The 20,157-nt window shown below is 25.5% G+C and overlaps 1 protein-coding gene and 1 long non-coding RNA gene across 2 annotated transcripts; both read right to left on the reverse strand.

Annotated features, from left to right (window-relative positions):
• Nucleotides 1-1,671: 1,671 nt before the first annotated feature.
• LOC126550414 (uncharacterized) lies at nt 1,672-6,338 on the reverse strand. The gene is made up of 4 exons (XR_007604498.1): nt 5,527-6,338; nt 5,398-5,433; nt 2,269-2,324; nt 1,672-2,170 (listed from the first exon to the last, which is right to left on the reverse strand). It is a non-coding gene; the product is annotated as an uncharacterized LOC126550414 (long non-coding RNA).
• A 2,002-nt stretch (nt 6,339-8,340) lies between these two features.
• LOC114122933 (uncharacterized) lies at nt 8,341-14,905 on the reverse strand. Its single transcript, XM_027985740.2, has 6 exons — nt 14,411-14,905; nt 13,868-14,340; nt 12,361-12,577; nt 11,759-12,208; nt 10,877-11,125; nt 8,341-9,901 (listed from the first exon to the last, which is right to left on the reverse strand). Exons 2-6 carry the CDS (start codon nt 14,308-14,310, stop codon nt 8,876-8,878), a joined length of 2,385 nt encoding a protein of 794 aa, XP_027841541.2. The 5' UTR covers nt 14,311-14,340; nt 14,411-14,905; the 3' UTR covers nt 8,341-8,875.
• Between the last annotated feature and the right edge of the window lie 5,252 nt (nt 14,906-20,157).

Here is a 20,157-nt window from a genome sequence, read left to right on the forward strand (position 1 = left end):
TAATATTCTAGTCTGCAGCATTGAATTAAAAAATTTCAGGTTAATCAGCCGTTCCACCACTATCTGAAAGGGTGTGGATGTGGTGACATTCCTTTAGATTAGGTTTGATAAATCATCTACAATGCATTGTGTATATTACATATTATACTACTTACTAAGTATAGTACTTAGGTGTAATCGTGTAATTTAAAATTTGATATAATTTACTGGGATTTAACCGTCTGTGGATAACGGAGGTCTAAGAAGAATGTCATCAGTCATCATCGAGGTAGGTACATTTTTTTGTTTATCGAAATAGTTATATTATGGAAGTAAAAATCTTTTTTATAAATATATATAATAATATGCATGTTTTAAAAAATGTTTACAGTACACTGATAATATATATTTTTATGGTTTTTTTTTTATACATGTTTTAGATTTTGAGCAAAGTGAAACGTTTGTATGTTTCATCTTGGTGAATTTCCAATCACGATTTAGGGTTTTTAGCTTTGAGTGTTGATAGTTGAATAATGCGAATGACGTATGCAATTTTGAATTAATAAAATAATCCATTCTATAACGATTTGTTGATATAGTTGATTGATCTAATAATTAAGTGGTCTCCAAAGATTATAAAATTACATATAATTTTAATTAAAAATTAATTCTACGTATATATGTTGTACGTATAGGTAATTACGATGCCAAATTAATCATAGTCTCATTCTCGACATTGATATATATATAGACGCCAAATCTTTTGAGTAGGTACCTACCTATCTACCATTATATTAAATGTTAATAGACTTAGATACTGATTTAATTACAGAAAATAATCAAAATATTATAAATTAGTAACTATATAAATTATCACAAAGTGGTGCCAGACTTGACGTAACTTTAGACAATAAATATCTTAATCCGTTATCATAATAATACATCGTAAAATAAAACTAAAGATTAAATTAATAAATTGAGATTTAGAATTAAGAATTTAAAGTTTTCAATTAAAATGTTTTTAATCTCTTATAAGTATAGGTACTTCGTCCATCATTTCTAGTTTAGAGAACTCCTATAATAAAATAGCTACACCATACAGATTCATTTACAAACAATTATAAATTCGTTAAGTAAATTTCCTAAGAAAATTGTGATTGTTTTTTATAATGGGGTTAAATAAGAAATTCCTGCAAGCTAGTTACTATCTAATATCTAAGGATATTGTGAACATAATTTTTTTTTCTATAATACTGCTGATTTTATCTTAATAATGAACTACTATAAGGTATATAGATTATTAGATTAAGGTATAATATGCCATTGTAATATTACTAACATAGTAATAATGTATAATGTTATACATTTGTATCACATATTGATTGTTAAATAATTGTATTGTTCAAATTTACACAATTGAATAATATAATATGATATACATAATATATTAATATCTAATTGATAATGTTAAAAATTAAATAAAAATATGCATAGGATATTATTGTCCAGTATTTTATTATTTAAATAATATTAAAAATTGCCTTAAATTTGACAAAATCTATTTTTATTCAAAAAACAATCTTTGATTTTTAAAATATATTATGTATAAATCAAATTTACATTATGAATAATGATATTATTATATATTTATATAATGTTACTTATTAATTATTATACTTCGTTTATTTTACATTATATCTTACAGATTTTTGCATTTTATTTAAATTGTAACTGCTAATTTGAATGCATATTATGTTGTTTTGGACATTTGAAATTAATTTTTTTAAATGTACTAATGTGTGGATATTATTTATAAAATAGTTCATTAAAATATGTGTGAAACGATTCACAATTATTTATTGTTCTATAGATATACTTTCACTGAAATTATTAGACAATATTGTTGGTGGAAACACCGGAAACATACTTTTTTCAGATGTATAATATTTTCAATTGAATAATTAGCATACATACTTCAGTATGCTGGCCCTTCTGGTATTATATCTTATATATCTTTAATATCAAATAGTTTATCCCGAATTTCGATATATTATATTGATGATCGATAGAACTGCAGATAGATCAGGGGTTTTCAAACTCCATCTCAATAATATAAGTAGAAATATATTTAGCGGAAACGAAAATCAAATTTTTGGTGAAAACGATGACCATCTCGAAGGTTAGTGTGAATCTGTAATTTAGAGTGGAATTTTTTATAATGTTTTGTGACTAATTAGTTTATTGGGTAACTTTAAAGTCATTTTAAAGTGTGGAATTAGATATACGTACCATAGTGCAGAGAGATATTGCGGAGATAGTAATGGATTGGATATTTCTATGTTAACCTAATGAAAAAATTAAATAAAAATTATAGAATATAAAATATATTTAAAGAAGATTAATTGTTATTCAACAAATATTTTAAATAGGTACTGCCTCACTTGAGTCTGATAATTATTTTACTCTACCAATATCTTTATCCAGATGTAACAAGCAAAATTCCTCAGTATAACAAACAGTTTCAAATTCTTTGGAAAAGCAATGTATTCAACCTTCTTAATATTTTCTTCTATTTCAATTAAACTCATATTCACACTTTCTTGTACGATGATTGGTTTAACATCAATTTTTTCTCGGTAATTCCACTCAGAAATAAATTTAGAGAACAAAAAATAAAAATGTTTAGTTACACAAAATATAACTGTATCTAGCAATTCATATACTAGATTTAAGGGCTTGCTTCCAAGGTATTTGATATTCACTGATTGGAAGTTCAAACTTTGTCATGTTTAGGAAAATTGACACTGAAGTATTTTTATTTATAAAATATATTGAATAATATAAATTATGTAATAATAATAGTATGAATATGATTGTATAAATGAACAATAAAAATTTAAAAAAATTTAAAAATATAGAAATGCATTTAACACGGAGAAAATAGTGTAGATACGATAGGTAATGTATTATTTTCCTATAATTATCAGGAGTATACTTTTTTAAGATTTGTTGATTTGGTTGATTTTCAGTAGTAACAGAATTATGACTACAGTTTACTGTAGTCATAATTCATAACCATTAACCAATCACATCGGTAGGTATCTACCTAAATGCTTTTGCCGTTTGCTTAATTCAGTAAAGTTGTTACGCCTTTTATGATTATTGATGATGGCAAATCTTACTTATTTTGTGTATGTATGGGCGTGTAGCAGAGTACATCGATTCCCTGACATTGTGTTTTAAATTTAATTTGATCGTCATTGTTCTTAATTTTCATTAAAAGAGTTGGTCTCAGACTCAACTTGATTTTAAAAAATATTTTGATTTATTTACAGTTTCAGAAATACTTATTATAAGGGATAAAGATTGTTTGCTGCTCTCAGATTGTGATTATGGTTTTTATTTTTGTTTTTTTTTTCCAATAACTTTTATGTTAAGTTAACCTTAAAGGCAACATGATTTGGAACATTTTAAAATCATATTTATTATATATTATAATATCTTATCTGAGTTCAAATATTTATCTCGAGGACCAGGGTACGTTTTATTAAAAACTTAACCATAAAAAAGTGGGCAAGTGACTACCGCTCTGCTGTACATTAGGTGCCGTATGGATCATTATTATATATTATAGGAGTGTTAAATTTGAATCCAATGATAGTTATCATTGTATACGAAAAACGATTCTGAACGAAGATGATTTGTCAGCCTAGGATATAATTTCTAGTGGTTGGTGAAAAAGGTGGTTTAAAAAAACCAGCTTATATTAAAAAATATTTTGAAAATTAAATCACGTAAAGAAAACGCAAATCTTAATAACTGGTAAAATTTTCAAGTATCTACGACTTATACTTTTTGAATAATAACAAATATTTAAAATCGTGTTAGGATAAATCGTTATCGTTACGCTATTTCGTTAAAATTTAAAATTCAAACGCACTTAAAATTTTTCCTATAATGATGCTTCGAGTTTTCTCTATAGATACTTGAAGGTAAACTTATGGAAAACTTGGTGTTGTATTTTTAATCCTTAGTTATAAACACAAAAAATTTTATGATTTTTCAACTTCAAATATTTCGCAAATATTCATAATTTTGACGAATTTTCGTCAAAATTTGAACTTCAAATGCTAATAAAAAAAAATTGTGCCTATGTATTCTTATAATTTTTTAATCACTATAAGAATAACATATGAGGAACTTTGTATTAAATTTTCAAGTATTTTGATAGGGCCAAAAAAATTTCAAAAATATTTTTTCAGAAAAATTGAAAATTTCAGTTGTCTATAAATAGCTCAAAAAAAGTCAAAATATTTTGAAATTTAAATCACGTAAAGAAAACGCAAATCTTAATAACTGGTAAAATTTTCAAGTATCTACGACTTATACTTTTTGAATAATAACAAATATCAAAAATCGTTTGAGGCTAAACTGTTATTTAACGCGGTTTTTGTAAAAATTTAAATTTCAAACACTCATAAAAATTTTTTGTCTGAATCCGGTAGAGTTTTTTTTACAGATATTTGAAGAAAAATGTATGGAGAACCTTGTACCAAATATTCAAAACTTAGTTATAAAAGAAAAAAATTTTATGATTTTTCAACTTCAAAATTACTTGCAAATTTTCGCGTTTTCGACAGATTTCGTAAAAATTTGAACTAAAAACGCTTATAAAAAAAAATTGTGACCAACGATTTTTAATTTTTTTTAGCTACATTAAAAACAACTCATAAGGAACCTTGTATTAAATTTTCAAAACTTTTTGGTCATCCAAAAATTTTTTATCGACACTTTAAAAAAAATTTCTCAAAAAAATCGAAAATTTCAGTGGTCTATAAATAACTCAAAAAAAGTCAAAATTTTTTGAAAATTTAACTATATACGGATACCACTGACATTAACATTTGGTCAAAATTTCAAGTATTTTCAGTGATTAGTTTTTGAATTACAACTATAAAAAAAAATCGATTTGGTCGAAAACTGGTTTTGCGTAAAAATTGCCGTTTTTCCGTCATTTTTTTTTTTGTTTTTCTCGATTTTTTTGAAAACTGTTGGAAAATGTTAACTTTTTACCTCTATAATGCACCAAGGATATTCACTTTTACATCGGAAACCACCCCCATTGTTTGAAATTGGAGCATTATTTCGACTAGTTATGCTGTACACAGACACAAAAACAAAAAAAAAAAAACACACCATTGTAAAATCAATACATTCATCACTTCGTTCAGAATCTAAAACATCAGATACTAACATATTTCAATTGCGTTCTTATTCACAGTCCATAATATTTGACAATATACCAACAGCATACTTGAACAGTGAACTTATAAATACAAAGTAATGTGATTGCAGTTCTTTTTCGAAAACAAAAGGACTATCCTTATTCCAAACAGTTAACATGAAATAATAATTTACCTTAACTTTAATAACTTCTCTTAATCCCGATTGGACCTACAAACAAGTAGGTAAATTAATAATAATGAATTATGTTATTACATTATTTAATAATTATGTAATATACCTATATATTTTTTATATACCTACATTCATATTATACCTCTTGCAATGATTGTTCCTTTTTTAAAATTTTAATAAATTTCCACAGGAAACATGATTATTGATTAGCTCCAAGTGCATCGTCAAATGCATGGTACCAACCCTCATGAATTGCATTATTTATTAGCGGTTAATTTTTGAGAAACAAATCGTAACAATTATGACCACATGTCCACATTTAAAAATCAAATTGTGATGAGCGTCACAGATTTCTACGATTTGGTTGGCCAATCCAAGTATCTTCGAAGTAGTTTAAAATTGGAGATGAATGCTCTTTAATAAGGTCATTGTTTTTTAAAAATATTTCGTTGAACAGAAACTTTCGTTAAATGGAAGTTCGTTTTATAGAAGTTTCACTATATTCTTGAATAATACTTTGTAATTTTCGAGATTTTTATATTTGAAACTCAATGAAAGTTATTACCTAACATATCAAGAACCATTTAATGTATCTTCAAGCGTTTTAATAGGTACTTTTATAAATATTTTATCAGCAGCATTTATAAACATTAAAAAAAAAAAATTAATTTACAATAAATAGCTTAGTGAAAATATTAGAAAAATTTATATCATGTGTAGAAAATGATTGTGTGATTATTTGGTCAGTCTTATAGTTATTCGTTTTTAAGTTATACTAAAAAAAACAAATTCAATCTTTAATAAATATCTTTAATCGTGTTCCACTGCAGTTTCTATAGTGTGTTTTTAGCTTAGATAATATTAGAGTGAATTGACCTATTAACAAACTTTTATTTAAGAGCATTATGTGTTATCTCGTTGGTTTTTACAATAATTTAATTTTTAAGTGAATTATAGGCGTTTTTAAATACGTACCTAGTTATTTCCATTATGCTAGCCTATTACTATAGTATGATCACAGAAAAGATAATAGATATATACTAATAATATAATATTATATCTGTGAGTATGATAGACAGTGTTTACCACCTTGGAAGTTAAAAATAACAGTGATAATGTATAATTTTTTTGTAAAAGTCTTAGGATATTGTACATTTAAATATCACTGAACTTAACAATAACTATATAATAGGTAGGTATCTTATTTTTCTTAAAGTGCGTTCGCGCGTTAATGCGTAATTTATACTAGACATTAGTGTTAATTGTTAAAATCATACAAATTTATGTAATAATACCTAATGAATGTTATTTCTTTAATATTTATGGCATTGTACACCAACACCATACATGAATTGACGAGAATAATAATGTTAACACGTGTCCGAGTGCTGTGCTAGATAGAGGTAAGTACCAGCCGATCGAGTTTTAGAACTAATAACTATTACTAGTTTAACACTCGTTAAAATGAGTTAGAACATTAATATTAGTTTAATATTTCGAGTTTTATCTACCAAAACATAATTCAGCCCTCTGAGTTAAAATTGGTAATTGGTTTTTCGTAATAGCTGCTGCAGGCTGCGTGACGACTGCTTAAACTTCCTCTGGAAGAGGATCATCACTTTATCAGTCATTAGGTACCAATTACTAAAAGTATAAAAACAATATTTTTTAATTGTTTTAATTTCTTGTTTGTAATAATTTAATACATTTTAAAACCTACCTATAAAAAATGTTACAAAAACAAAGTTTATAATACATAATATGTAGGCACCGCTTAATACCACGTGTCCAATATTACTTATTAGTACCTATGTTGCATACCTTGTACCTATATATATATATATTATTAAATTTATTTAACAGTATATTCATACATTTACCATAATATTTATTTATGCTATACCTACTTAGTGATGTATAAAATTTGTATTGAAGTGATATAAATTATTTTTTAATTGATGCTAAGTTACTTACTCCAAAACAATTTAATCGCACGATAAGAGAATACCTAACATGAATTATGTCAAGTATTAGTAAGTATTTTAAAGTTAATTAAAATTATAAACATTCTGCGTAGGACTTATTATCCTTAAATCTTTTAGGTTATAATATTAACTTTAAGTATATGCTCTGCGAGTAGGTATACTTGGAATGTCAAGAATTATATTATAGGAAATGTATTAGTAGGTATCTGTGTTCTGTATTAAATATTTATACAACATAAAAATATTTAATCCGTCAAAATTAGTTGATAACTAATTAAAATAGTGGCACTTCTTATGCTAAGTGGTTAGATTAAGTTAAATTTTATTTATTTATATGTGGGCTATCGGTTTTAATAATGATAAATGTACTTAAAGTGCTCACTTAGGGGTTCTATCACTTGGTACCTTTATTTCTATGATCTCTTATTCTGATTATTCTAACATTTCATCTCACGTTTATTTATTGTATAGATATAATAACCATTCTATACATTAATGTAGGTATATAAAGAAAAATGTTTTACGTGTTGTAACTTTTAACTAGAACTCGGATACTGAGGATTGCATAATTCTTTTAGCCCAATCTAACATTATTTCATTACATTAATTGTTAAAATAAGTTACCTAGTTAAAATTACATTTTCGTAAATTTATAGCTGTTGGTTAGATTAGGCTTATTAGTTTTTGGTTAAAATCCTAAATCCAACAAATAGCAACCAATCACCATATTATTTATTAAGTGAAACTCTATGTAACTAGCTAAATTAATTTACTCAACACTCAGATACTAATATGTATATGTGTTCAATAAAAATTAAGACATTTGGTATACATCAATACTTCAGTACCTAATTTTTTCAAATGATGTGTTGATTATTGGAGTTATTAGTATTGATATACCATATACATACAGTTCAACTTTATTATAAAATTAATAAAAGAAAAAAAATAATGCAAGTTTAATGGTATTCAAAAGTTTTGTATAATAAGTATAATTAAATATGCTTAAATTCATATTATTAATTACATCAACAATAAAACAATAAGTAACAAGGGTCATACAGCAGGTCATAAAATAAATACAAATCCTAAACTTTTGGTTCTGAATGTCTAAGTTGACACCATATTTTGTGTAAAAAAATAAGAGTATTTATCTCATTTAATCTTCATCTAAAATAAAAAATAAGATTGCAGTGATGTATTTAGGCTGGATATCTTTATAATTAATTTTATTATTTAATATTGGGGAAAAATAAACTATGATCATTCTTTAACAAATTTTTAGACATAATTTGTAGCCATTTTTTTTTTTCATTATTAATATGCCAAAGCAATCAATCTATATAACTTGAATAATTACTTTTTGTATTTGATTAATTTATGGTCATAGTTGTATGAATAAGTATTTTGTTGGATACTTTTCAAATATTAATCATACTAGTAATTATTCAAATTATAAGTAACTTGCTCTAATTTAATGCTTGGTATATTTTTCATGGTTTTAAGAATTTTGATTTTATATTTGTTGCCATAAAAGAGTTATGCGAATAAGTGATTGCATTAGATGACGTGGCAATTTGTCTTGCAAGTTTATCAGCTATATCATTACCTTCAATATCATTATGACTTGGAATCCAAATTAAATGCATTAAATTTCCTTTTAATTGATGTGCATGTATTAAGCATAATATACTATTTACTACATCAGATGCTGTATTTATGTTTTGAATACACGATATAGTACTTAATGAATCGCTAAGAATTATATAATTATTGAAATTTTCTCCCAATGCATAATCAAGTGCCCTCAATATAGCTACTGCTTCAGCTTCACACGATGTATAGTCTGATGATAGTTTATAGGTATATGTATCCTTATTAGATACAATGGCAATGCCAACATTATTATTAATTTTTGATGCATCTGTATATATTCTAAAACTATTTGGATAATTTTGTAATAAATTATGAAGACAAGCTTTATAAGTTGCTTGTGAAGTTTTCCATCTTGGTAGTTTGGTTAAACTGGTATCTATGTTTGTTAAGTTTGAAGCAATATTGGTTTTTATATTATTTGTATAAAATGTTGATTGAAATATTAAGTTAAATTTAAAATCCATTGGTGATGGTATTGATTTTGTACATCGATATTGTTGAAAAGAGTTAAAATGTTGATTGAAATATATGTTAGTATCCTGGGTTGAATCAATCTGTTGCAGATAACCAGTAAATATATCTCTAGATTTGGAATATTGCTCTATTTCAGAATCATTGTTATACATTGTTTTTGCACAATTGGGTATAGCAGATGAATCACTGATAATCTTGAACCTCATAAATGGGTCTACAGTTTTCAATTTAAGGTTACATGTTTCGTTAATCTTTAAGAATATTGTATAGTAAAATAAATTATCCATGAGAAAAGTGGTACTTTTATTTTCTGAAATCAATTTGATTTCATTCCAAATTAGTTGAGCTAAATTAAATGTTTTTGAACCAATAAATGATGAGTTATGATGCTAAAACAAATAATTCAAACAATATTAAAATAGTACACAAATATTTGCTTAATTATTAAGACTATTAAATTGTTATTGTCTTAATTCTCTAAAATAACATTTTGTTTGAGATGCTATTTATTACTATATAAATATATTTATAATATGATATATTATTAAGTACAATAAATAAATGTGATGTATTGAATGCTGGAACAATTATAAAATCTGAATATTTTTGAGGAGAAACTGTTGGAAATAGGATTTGAATATAGACTGGTTTCAGAGTTGCTTATTTTTATTGTTTGTTATTAAGTATATTATGTTTACACAATCTGTACCAGCAGACACAATAAGATAAAAAAGAGCTAAAAAAGAAAATATGACAAATTTGATTGAAGAAGCCACTTTCATCTTTTATTATTTTTTTAAAATTGATTTATTTATATATACGAGTATATATATATATATTTTTTTTTGTTAAGAATTGTTACCTAGCAGGTCTGCACTATTTGTTTTAGGTGATGAGAAGGGTTTCCTGGTATAGCTAATGTACCTAGTTAAGTTTTTAATAAGTGGATTTGGGTTAGTGTTAAGGCGTAAGTGTAACCGTTTATAGTGAGTCTTAGCCTCTTCATGTATGGTTTTCATGTGGTCTTTATATAAGGTGTAATTAGATACATATGGTGGGGAATCGGTAATTTTTCTCAGAGTAATATTTTGGAGCCTCTGTATTTTATTAAGATTAGAGAGTTTAGCATTTCCCTTAACAGTAGGCTGTAAGTCCAAACTGGCTTTAGGATAAATTTGTAGAAGAGTAATTTAATGTTTTATTTCAAAGAGATGCTACTTGATTTTAATTTATTTACTTATCTTATATTTAAAAATATTTTTATGTCTTTTAAATATGATATATTGTTATATTTAATTATATCTAATATAACTTAACCTATAACAAAATGTAATAATATGAAATTATCAATACATTAAACTTACTATAAGAAGATCACTAGTGAAAACTGTTTGATCTCCAATCAATACAAAAAACTGTTCAACACCAGCTCTAAAATTTTTTGTGAATAATAATGTATACGAACAAATTTGAGCCATAATTTCCCGTTTGCCATTTTTATTATATTTCGGAAATAAATCAATAAGAAAAGGAACTGCATCTTCACCATTTTTATGCTTTTTTACTATGATCTTCATATCTTTTTTTAAATTTGATTCTGTATGAATATCACTCTGATTATTTGGAAATAAAACAAAACAAATAATTAAATATTATAAATGATAAATTGTTTCTTATAAAATATAAATTGTATATTAGTGTGAAACACCTTTTGTTCAAGAATTAATTAAGTTTATACTTTATTGAAAAATTTTAGTTCTATATTTATATACTTAAAATAGTTGTTTTATAATTATACAAATAAATAAAATAAAATTTGTATAATAATATCAAATTTAAAAGAACCCTCATTTGTTGTCTGTCTTACAAGTGGATAATATAGTAAAACTATACTCAACAATTCACTTTAAGCTTAATTATTTTTAATATTAAAATTAATCGACGACTATAAAACTTAATGGTAAGAACTTTATCTATGTTTGTATGTAAGTTTTTTTTTGATAATTCTGTTTTTAAGTAAGTTACGAGCATTTTTAAAACTATACTATACATACAACTCTATTTTTTGAAAGAGTATATTACAGTATCTTTAAGAGCATTTATATCCCAATCCTAGTCATAAATCAAATAAATTGAATCAAATGTTATTTTAAAACATTCAAATTTTGAATACATACATTTTCTAACATTTAACCTTTGTACATAACCTACTCCTTTAAAAAATAAAAAATAAAATAAAATCTTACGATATATTCTGAATCATCCGCTTTAAAAACAGGTAATCCTTTTTGTGTCACTTGAAATTCATTTGCCAACAATTCATTTAAAGAAGTTAATACTAGTAAATTAACAGAATAAGTATTTTTTCCATCAGATGAACTAACAGCTCGCTGAATTGCTAAGTTAATTTCATTGTCTGTAGGACATAACATATTTTTCTGTAACAACAGTCTCTCAGTAGAATATAACTCATGTGTGTACACAAACTGTCTTTGAGCAGTCAACACCAATGAATAAATATGAAACCAATGGGAAGTTTTAGGATCCAATTCACATGCTTCTTTAGCATACTTAGATGCATTTTTAAAACATTCAAGACTTTTACCATATTCAATTAATATAGCAGCTCTTATAGCAAACAAAGCGGCTTTGGATTTATTATTCATATTGTCAAATGGAACAATTTCTTTAAATAACTGAAAATAAATATAAAAATAAATAATAATTATAATTATCACTTTTAATTTTAAAAAATAGTTCTTTCCCACTACCTGCCAGTTGTATTTTCATAACATTTAATTTTGTCACTATTTCTAGATTTCTACTACATACACAAATAAAATATTACCAATTTAAACCCTCCAGTTCCATTTTCAGCAAATAACATATGAACAAAATTTGCCATTTGAATGTGTTTCAAAGCAGCACTAATAGACAAGTAAAATTCATCAGTACCTTTATCCAACTTTTTAAGCCAATTACCAATTTCCAAAATTTTTGTATCACTTTCACTTGATTTGCCATTTTGATATAATTCATAGCTAATGATTAAATTACCAATGAACCTAAAAATAAAAATTGTTAGGTAGTTATCAACAGTTTTAAATTTTGAAACAGTATTTGATCAAAAAATACAAATACACAATACCAATAGCACGGAGGCTAGGTACCTATAATATTGCAATGGATAACACCAATAATATTTACTTAATTAATATATAATTATTTAAACAATTAAGTAGCCAAAATAATATATTGAACAACGAAATTAGGTTATAAATTGCATAACAAATTAATAAAAATTAAATTATAACTGATATTTGAACCTATACCTAATAGATTTAATAATTTAAATATAAATAAAATATGTTAGGTAAGTAAACAAAAAAATATGTAGAAAGTATATTAAAGAATTAGTCAAATATAAATATTTTTTTAAATTATGAATTATTATTGTATTATTTATGTTTACTTTGCGCTTTTGCGCATGAATACATTTAGGAAATTATGCTTTTTGTATTTCTTAAATATTTATTATATTATTTTACAAATAAGAAAATAAAATTAATCTAAATAGGTAATTTTAATTTTCTTCCTTGAATAAATTATATAGGTAGTTTGTTTTTTTATAGTAATAAAATTAAATAATAGGAAAATATGCATCTAGCCAGTCAGCAGGCAGTACTCAGTGGTAAATGGTTAATGGAAACACACTAAATAATTATGATATCAAGAATTAACAATATATTACACCTCTTTTGACCTATAAATATAACTTTATAAAATGTATAACACATAATTATTAAGTATTTATTAATAATATTAGAATTCAATAAATATCATCAGTAAGAAAATATCATAGAATAATGTTAAAATATTTAATATTCATTTGTTTTAGTAGACTTATTGCCTATAATTATTTCCTTATAATGTACAAAAGAACATAATACTTATATTCAAACATTAAATATAATTAAATACCTAATTATTGTTGATTATTTTTATAATTTACATAATTCCTATTTATTATATATAAATATGTTGTTATAATTAATTCTAACAATAACTATCAAACATACTTATCTACATCTACCAAACTCTAAATTGTTCAGTCGCTAAATTCATAAACCATTTTTATGTGACGTTAGATATAGATAATATAGTATAGCCATGTAGAAGCATTACAATTTATTATTTAAAACTATAGTACCTACTTGAACAACTAAATACTCTATACCTTATTAGCACCTACTAAGATAAATATTCTAAGCACTTATAAATGCTAATGATCAACAATTATTGACTTTTATTGTACTGACATAGATTAAAAAAATTAATAACTGAAACATATTTACCTTACAAATGTAAATTCTGTAACAGAAATGTCTAAATTGTAATTACCATATTTATTTTTAATATGTGTAATGATATCTTGCTTCTTTTTCATTTTTAAATTCCATGTAAATAAGCAATGCAAAGATTCGATTTCGTTTAATAATTGTGTTTCCGTAGTTTGTTCAATAGGTACTTGTTTTGTATTTTTAATACTTTTAGAGTCATTTTTATTAATGACCAAATCAGAACCAACAGATAAATCTTTAGTATTTATTTCCAAGGGTACTTCTTTAGAAACAACTATATTTTTAGTAGAATTATCATCTTCGATTTCATTCAATAACTTGAGAACATTATCAATATTTTGCTTTGCATGTTCAATTGAATTTTGTTTTGATTCACTATTATTCTTATTTTGTTTATTAGATACATTTACAAATGATTTGTACATTGAAGAAAACATTTTTTTTTTTTTACTTTTAATTAATCAAATCTGTTGATAGAAAATCGTTAAAGGAGTGGTTAAAATGGTTAAATAATAGTAAAAATAAATTAAAACTTACAAGACTGTGAATAAAAATAATGCAAAAATCTGCTAAATCAAGTCACACAGTTACTAGATCAAATATGAATGTGCTCAGAGTTTTTGTACCTTCCTCAGTCAATCAATAATATTAACAGATCTTCTGCTAATTAACAATGAACTGAGTTTATGGTGGATGACTTGATATTATATCGTAAACACAGAAAGCCGTCGAATTCATTAGAAAAACAAATGCACATCAAAATACTTGACGACCATTAAAATTGAATTAATTCGGTAGAGAAAACAATTTGGTAACACTAAAACTAATTCATATTTAGTTACAATTACTGCGCAGTTACGGCTACATACAGGTCGCGTTTTTCGAGAAATAAATTTAGTAGTCAGGCGATCGTGCACTGGGCACAGAACGACGTCTGCTACTTCACATAGTCTGTACCGTACTACTGAGCACGTAACAGAGCTGTTTACTATATTTATTCGTTGCAACTCTACCATGGCTAAAATATCGTGTTGTTTTGTTATGATTTCTACTCAACAGTCTCTTATCGGTTTTTAGCCGTAGGTAACAACACTAACACTTAACAGACTACCGCATACGTGTTAGAGTGTACAAAGGTTACAATCTGTACGTACTATACTGTTGTGTACTCGTGTTCTACTTATTTAATAATATTAATAGATACCTTACTAACTACCGTCTACCATAATAGTTACACGATTTCAGATATTATATTGGTTAATGGTTACATACCATTGTCCAACATACTAAATATTTATAAAAACCTATAATGAATTATGATTTAAAGTATTATAATAAAGCCTATAAAGTTAATAGGAATACTATTATATTAATCTCTAGAATGTAAGACGTGTTATCAATACTCATGTACTGAGTCTAGACTACAGTGACCGCACAGCCAAAGACAATAATACATAATACGATATATATTTTTTTATAACTTGGTTTAATTTTTAAGCAATATACACATGCCACGGTTGTTACGTAATGTTTAATATGTATAAATGTAATATAACTTAACTCACTTAAGTCATGGTTTATGTGATATCACTGATAATATGTGAATGCGTGCAGTTAGTCAACAAAAATTAGACGTTCAGCATAAGAAACAGTGGCTTATTTAGGAGGAGGCCAAGGAGGACAATTGCCCCGGGCAGCACTTTTTTGGGGGGCAGTAAATTTAACTGGAAGGTTTTATTTTTAAACTGATTTAAACAGTTGTAAAAAAATAAATGTGTAACCACAACCAGGGCAGCAAAATCCTAAATACTCCTCTGATAGAAGAAGTATGAACGAGAGTTAAGAGAAACAATCAAGAATCGGTTCCTTGCAGAAAACTTAAAAACACTAAATAGTTAGCTTCCTGGTTATGATATTAACTTGTGCAGAATATACGTACAAAACAACCTTAAAAAAATAAAATAGATTGCTGACTGCCTATCTACATTACCATAAGAACGTTGAAGTCGTGTGATTTTTATACATGTCGTTATACCGACAGGGCAATGTTTATTTTTTACTAAATACTTCGATAATGAAATACCTAGCCACCTACGTATATAATAGAACATATAATAATAATAATTTATGCTATCATATAATACGATCGGAAACATTACCCTGTGGCCAGAAGGCATATGGTATAAACAATTAAACACATTATGTAGATATGATATACATATATTTAAGAGATATTTTCTACTTAGTGGTATAAAATAATATCTCCAATTAAATAACTTTGCTTATAAATTAATGGATAAAATACCTACTATTACAAAATTTCAATAAGTATGTATTTCATTTATTTTAAATACAATACTAATTTTAATTGTATTGACTATTGTGTTTATTTAAATATTTTTAATTTTAATGGAGTATCCATGTGCAGAACCAATTTTAAGACATTTAACATATCATATTATATTTTAATCAATGTAGAAATCTGTACAAAATAATAATAGTCCTTTGAAGTTTTAAGTTAAATAAAAAATGAAACAAACAACCAAACAGCTAAATAACGAAGGAAACAGTTCATATTTGGGGGAATTCGTATATTGCAACGAATCTTGTTAGAAGTTCTAACGTAAGATGAAAGAGAAATAACTGAGCATAAAATCATTAAAATCAAAACACTGAAAGAAAAACTTAACTATAACTCAAAAAGAGCAAATCAAAATATTTAAAAGCTCTTTAGATTCAATAGATAAAATTACTCCAACCTATGCTAAAATTAAAGATAACATAAATATTAATATGAATAAACTAAATAATGAATTAAACACAAAAAGAAAAAATAGAATCTTAAACATAGTAAATCAATATTATTATTAGGTATATAAAATTCATACTATATTGAATTACAAAATCAATTTGCGAAAAATATGATATTATTATTAAACATAATAATAAATGTAACATTGTACACAAAGGAGTAAAGGAGAGATCAAACCCTCAAATGATTAAATATCAGTGAGCTATTGATATAGTTTACAGATACTAAAACAAACTTACCTACAAGTATAAATTTACCGATAGAAATATTCGAAATAAATGCAAAAAGTTATTTTGATTTCATAAAACGAATCGATTTCAATAGTTTTTATGTCAATATTGTCAACCATCTTATAATATTTCACTATATTTGTGATCAATTTACCACTATTAGAAAACATACACAGTATTCGTATGACTGAAAAATTCCCGAACTAAATTTAGAGAATATAATTAGCGTTATTCCTCATACAACTAATGCATCATAATATATTATAAAGTTCATCGAATATGTGTAAAAGATATCGGCTTGTTTGTTCATTTCCGTCTCGAGTTATATTCGGAAGTGTACGGCGTGTTTGTACTGTTTGTAGTACACTAGTACCTACCTTGCACAAGCTTGCAACATGGAACAAAGAAGTACAATACAATTTTGTGTTCAACTTCAAAAATCGTTTACAGAAACTTATTCTATGATACATCAAGTACCTAATCGATGATGAAGCTACATCTAACACTATTACGTACAGAGACGTATTTAAGAATTTTGCACCCCAGATTATCTGAGTGGCATTACTTTTTTTATCACCCAAATAACCTTGGTACCGTATTATATCAAAATGCTCTCCAAAATTTATCACCCAGAGCTCAAGCCCCCCTAAATACATCACTGATTACGTATACTTTAAAAACGGTCGAGTCTTTAGATGACGACGAACGAAGAGGAAGAGGATCAATAACTGTTCAAGACAAAGATTCACCGTGAATTTGTTCCAAATGGACAGGCGGTAAATGCTAAATTTTATTTAGAAGTGATGATGCTCCTATAATGCATCGTTACGTACCTATTCGTCGAATACCGCCTTCCGGGCAGTTTGACTTTTTTGCTCCAACTCACGCAGCGACACTTTTAACAGGTTTTTACGCTGAAAATAAAATCACCGTCCTCTCTCATCTGCCCTATTCACCAGATTTGGATCCTGCAGCTTATTTTTTACTTCCAAAGCTCAAGTAGAAGATGAAAAGTAACTTTTTTGACTTCTACAATTCAAAGAACCACCCAATAAAAATCGCCCAAGTTACGCCCATATTTATATAGTGATATATATTATTATTATTATAGAATAACGTTGACTTATAAAAATGTATGTACTATCGTGTGTCTCGTAATCATATCATTGAAGTATTATTTTTAAATTATTATATGACAGAATAAATCAATAAAATATTTAAATAAGTGATAGTACAACGTAACGAATAGTGATTAATGACTAGGTACTTAAGATAATGTTTTAACAACAACTAAACATTATATACGTAATTTATAAATTAAATTCTATAATTGATTACTACTATTATCTTTTGGTTAATAGTTAATACTTAAGACAAGCGATTTGTTTTAGACTCTAAATAGAGTTATAATTGTATAAGTATTGATTTAAAGTCTGAATTATTCTTGTGTGAACACCTTTTTTGGATAAGTAGAAATTTTGAATTTCAATCTTGAGGGTGGTTTTTGGTAGCAAGTTAGATCTAATTGATTCTTTTTAAGGGTTCAAAAGAAAATATTGTCAGTATTTTTCAAAATAATTGAATTACCTATTTCAATTGTTAATTTATAATTTAAAATAAAATAACTGTAGAAGGTTTACACTAAATGCATTAAGTACCTAGTATTCTTTTGATATAATTTACATTTTAAAATGTTTTATTTCATTTTGTGCTATTTAAAGAGATTTTAAATTTTCGACTTATTTAGTTTTTCTTGGTTTATAATATGTATAATATATATGATAACATTTTTGTGAGTAAAAAAGGAATGAAATATAAGATTCCCGATATGTTGTTTATAATGATATTAAAACTTATAAAAAGTTCATAGTCTACATTTATTTGTATGAAAATTTTAAAATCAAATCGTTTCAATGTTTGTAGAAAATATAAAAATAATTCTATAATTTAACATAGAATTCAAATTGAACACATGCATTCTAGTTCTTCAATAACGAGTTACATTCGAGTATTCGACGCCTACTTTACAGCAAACTGCAAAGTAATTACCTACTTCCTCATTTTTATAATTTTATTTTTCACTAAATGTTGATTAAAATGTTATGCTCGGCTTGAAATTAAAAATTTACAGAAATTAAAATATTCATTGGCACTATTTATAAAACTTTTTAAATATTTAATAAAATACTGTAAATAATATAGTGACAAGTTTGGACTTAGGTTCTGCTGTCTTTACTCAAAGTTGTTTTTGTCATAATATGGAATCATCCATCTATTAATTTTTGAATGTATTTAGATTTACCACTTCCATTACAACGACTTACTCATTATCAAGATACAATTGAATGGGATGTTTGGAAAAGGGAACGTTTCTAGAAATTCTAATTTTATAGGAGAGACAAAGAACTATTTTTGTGTAATTTATTATTATAAGTGATCAATTATTTATCCCTTCTTCTATACAGAATTTGTATACCGAGTTTTAAAATTAAAAAGTGGGCAAGTGAGTACCGCTCTGCTGTACATTAGGTGCCGTATGGATCATTATTATATATTATAGGAGTGTTAAATTTGAATCCAATGATATTTATCATTGTATACGAAAAACGATTCTGAACGAAGATGATTTGTCAGCCTAGGATATAATTTCTAGTGGTTGGTAAAAAAGGTGGTTTAAAAAAACCAGCTTATATTAAAAAATATTTTGAAAATTAAATCACGTAAAGAAAACGCGAATCTTAATAACTGGTAAAATTTTCAAGTATCTACGACTTATACTTTTTGAATAATAACAAATATTTAAAATCGTTTGAGGATAAATCGTTATCGTTACGCTATTTCGTTAAAATTTAAAATTCAAACGCACTTAAAATTTTTCCTATAATGATGCTTCGAGTTTTCTCTATAGATACTTGAAGGTAAACTTATGGAAAACTTAGTGTTGTATTTTTAATCCTTAGTTATAAACACAAAAAATTTTATGATTTTTCAACTTCAAATATTTCGCAAATATTCATAATTTTGACGAATTTTCGTCAAAATTTGAACTTCAAATGCTAATAAAAAAAAATTGTGCCTATGTATTCTTATAATTTTTTAATCACTATAAGAATAATATATGAGGAACTTTGTATTAAATTTTCAAGTATTTTGATAGGGCCAAAAAAATTTTATCGACACTTCAAAAATATTTTTTCAGAAAAATTGAAAATTTCAGTTGTCTATAAATAGCTCAAAAAAAG

This window comes from Aphis gossypii, chromosome 2 (assembly GCF_020184175.1).
Source record: "Aphis gossypii isolate Hap1 chromosome 2, ASM2018417v2, whole genome shotgun sequence".
NCBI classification, from domain to species: domain Eukaryota; kingdom Metazoa; phylum Arthropoda; class Insecta; order Hemiptera; family Aphididae; genus Aphis; species Aphis gossypii.

What these genes read in the sequence shown, in the direction of transcription:
- LOC114122933 (XM_027985740.2), bottom strand. Translation starts at nt 14,310, where the DNA reads ATGTTTTCTTCAATGTACAAATCATTTGTAAATGTATCTAATAAACAA. An exon ending in ACAGAATTTACATTTGTAAG is followed by an intron (nt 12,578 to 13,867) that starts GTAAATATGTTT and finishes TTTTATTTTTAG; the next exon opens with GTTCATTGGTAATTTAATCA. An exon ending in TCACTAGTGATCTTCTTATA is followed by an intron (nt 9,902 to 10,876) that starts GTAAGTTTAATG and finishes TATTTGTTTTAG; the next exon opens with CATCATAACTCATCATTTAT.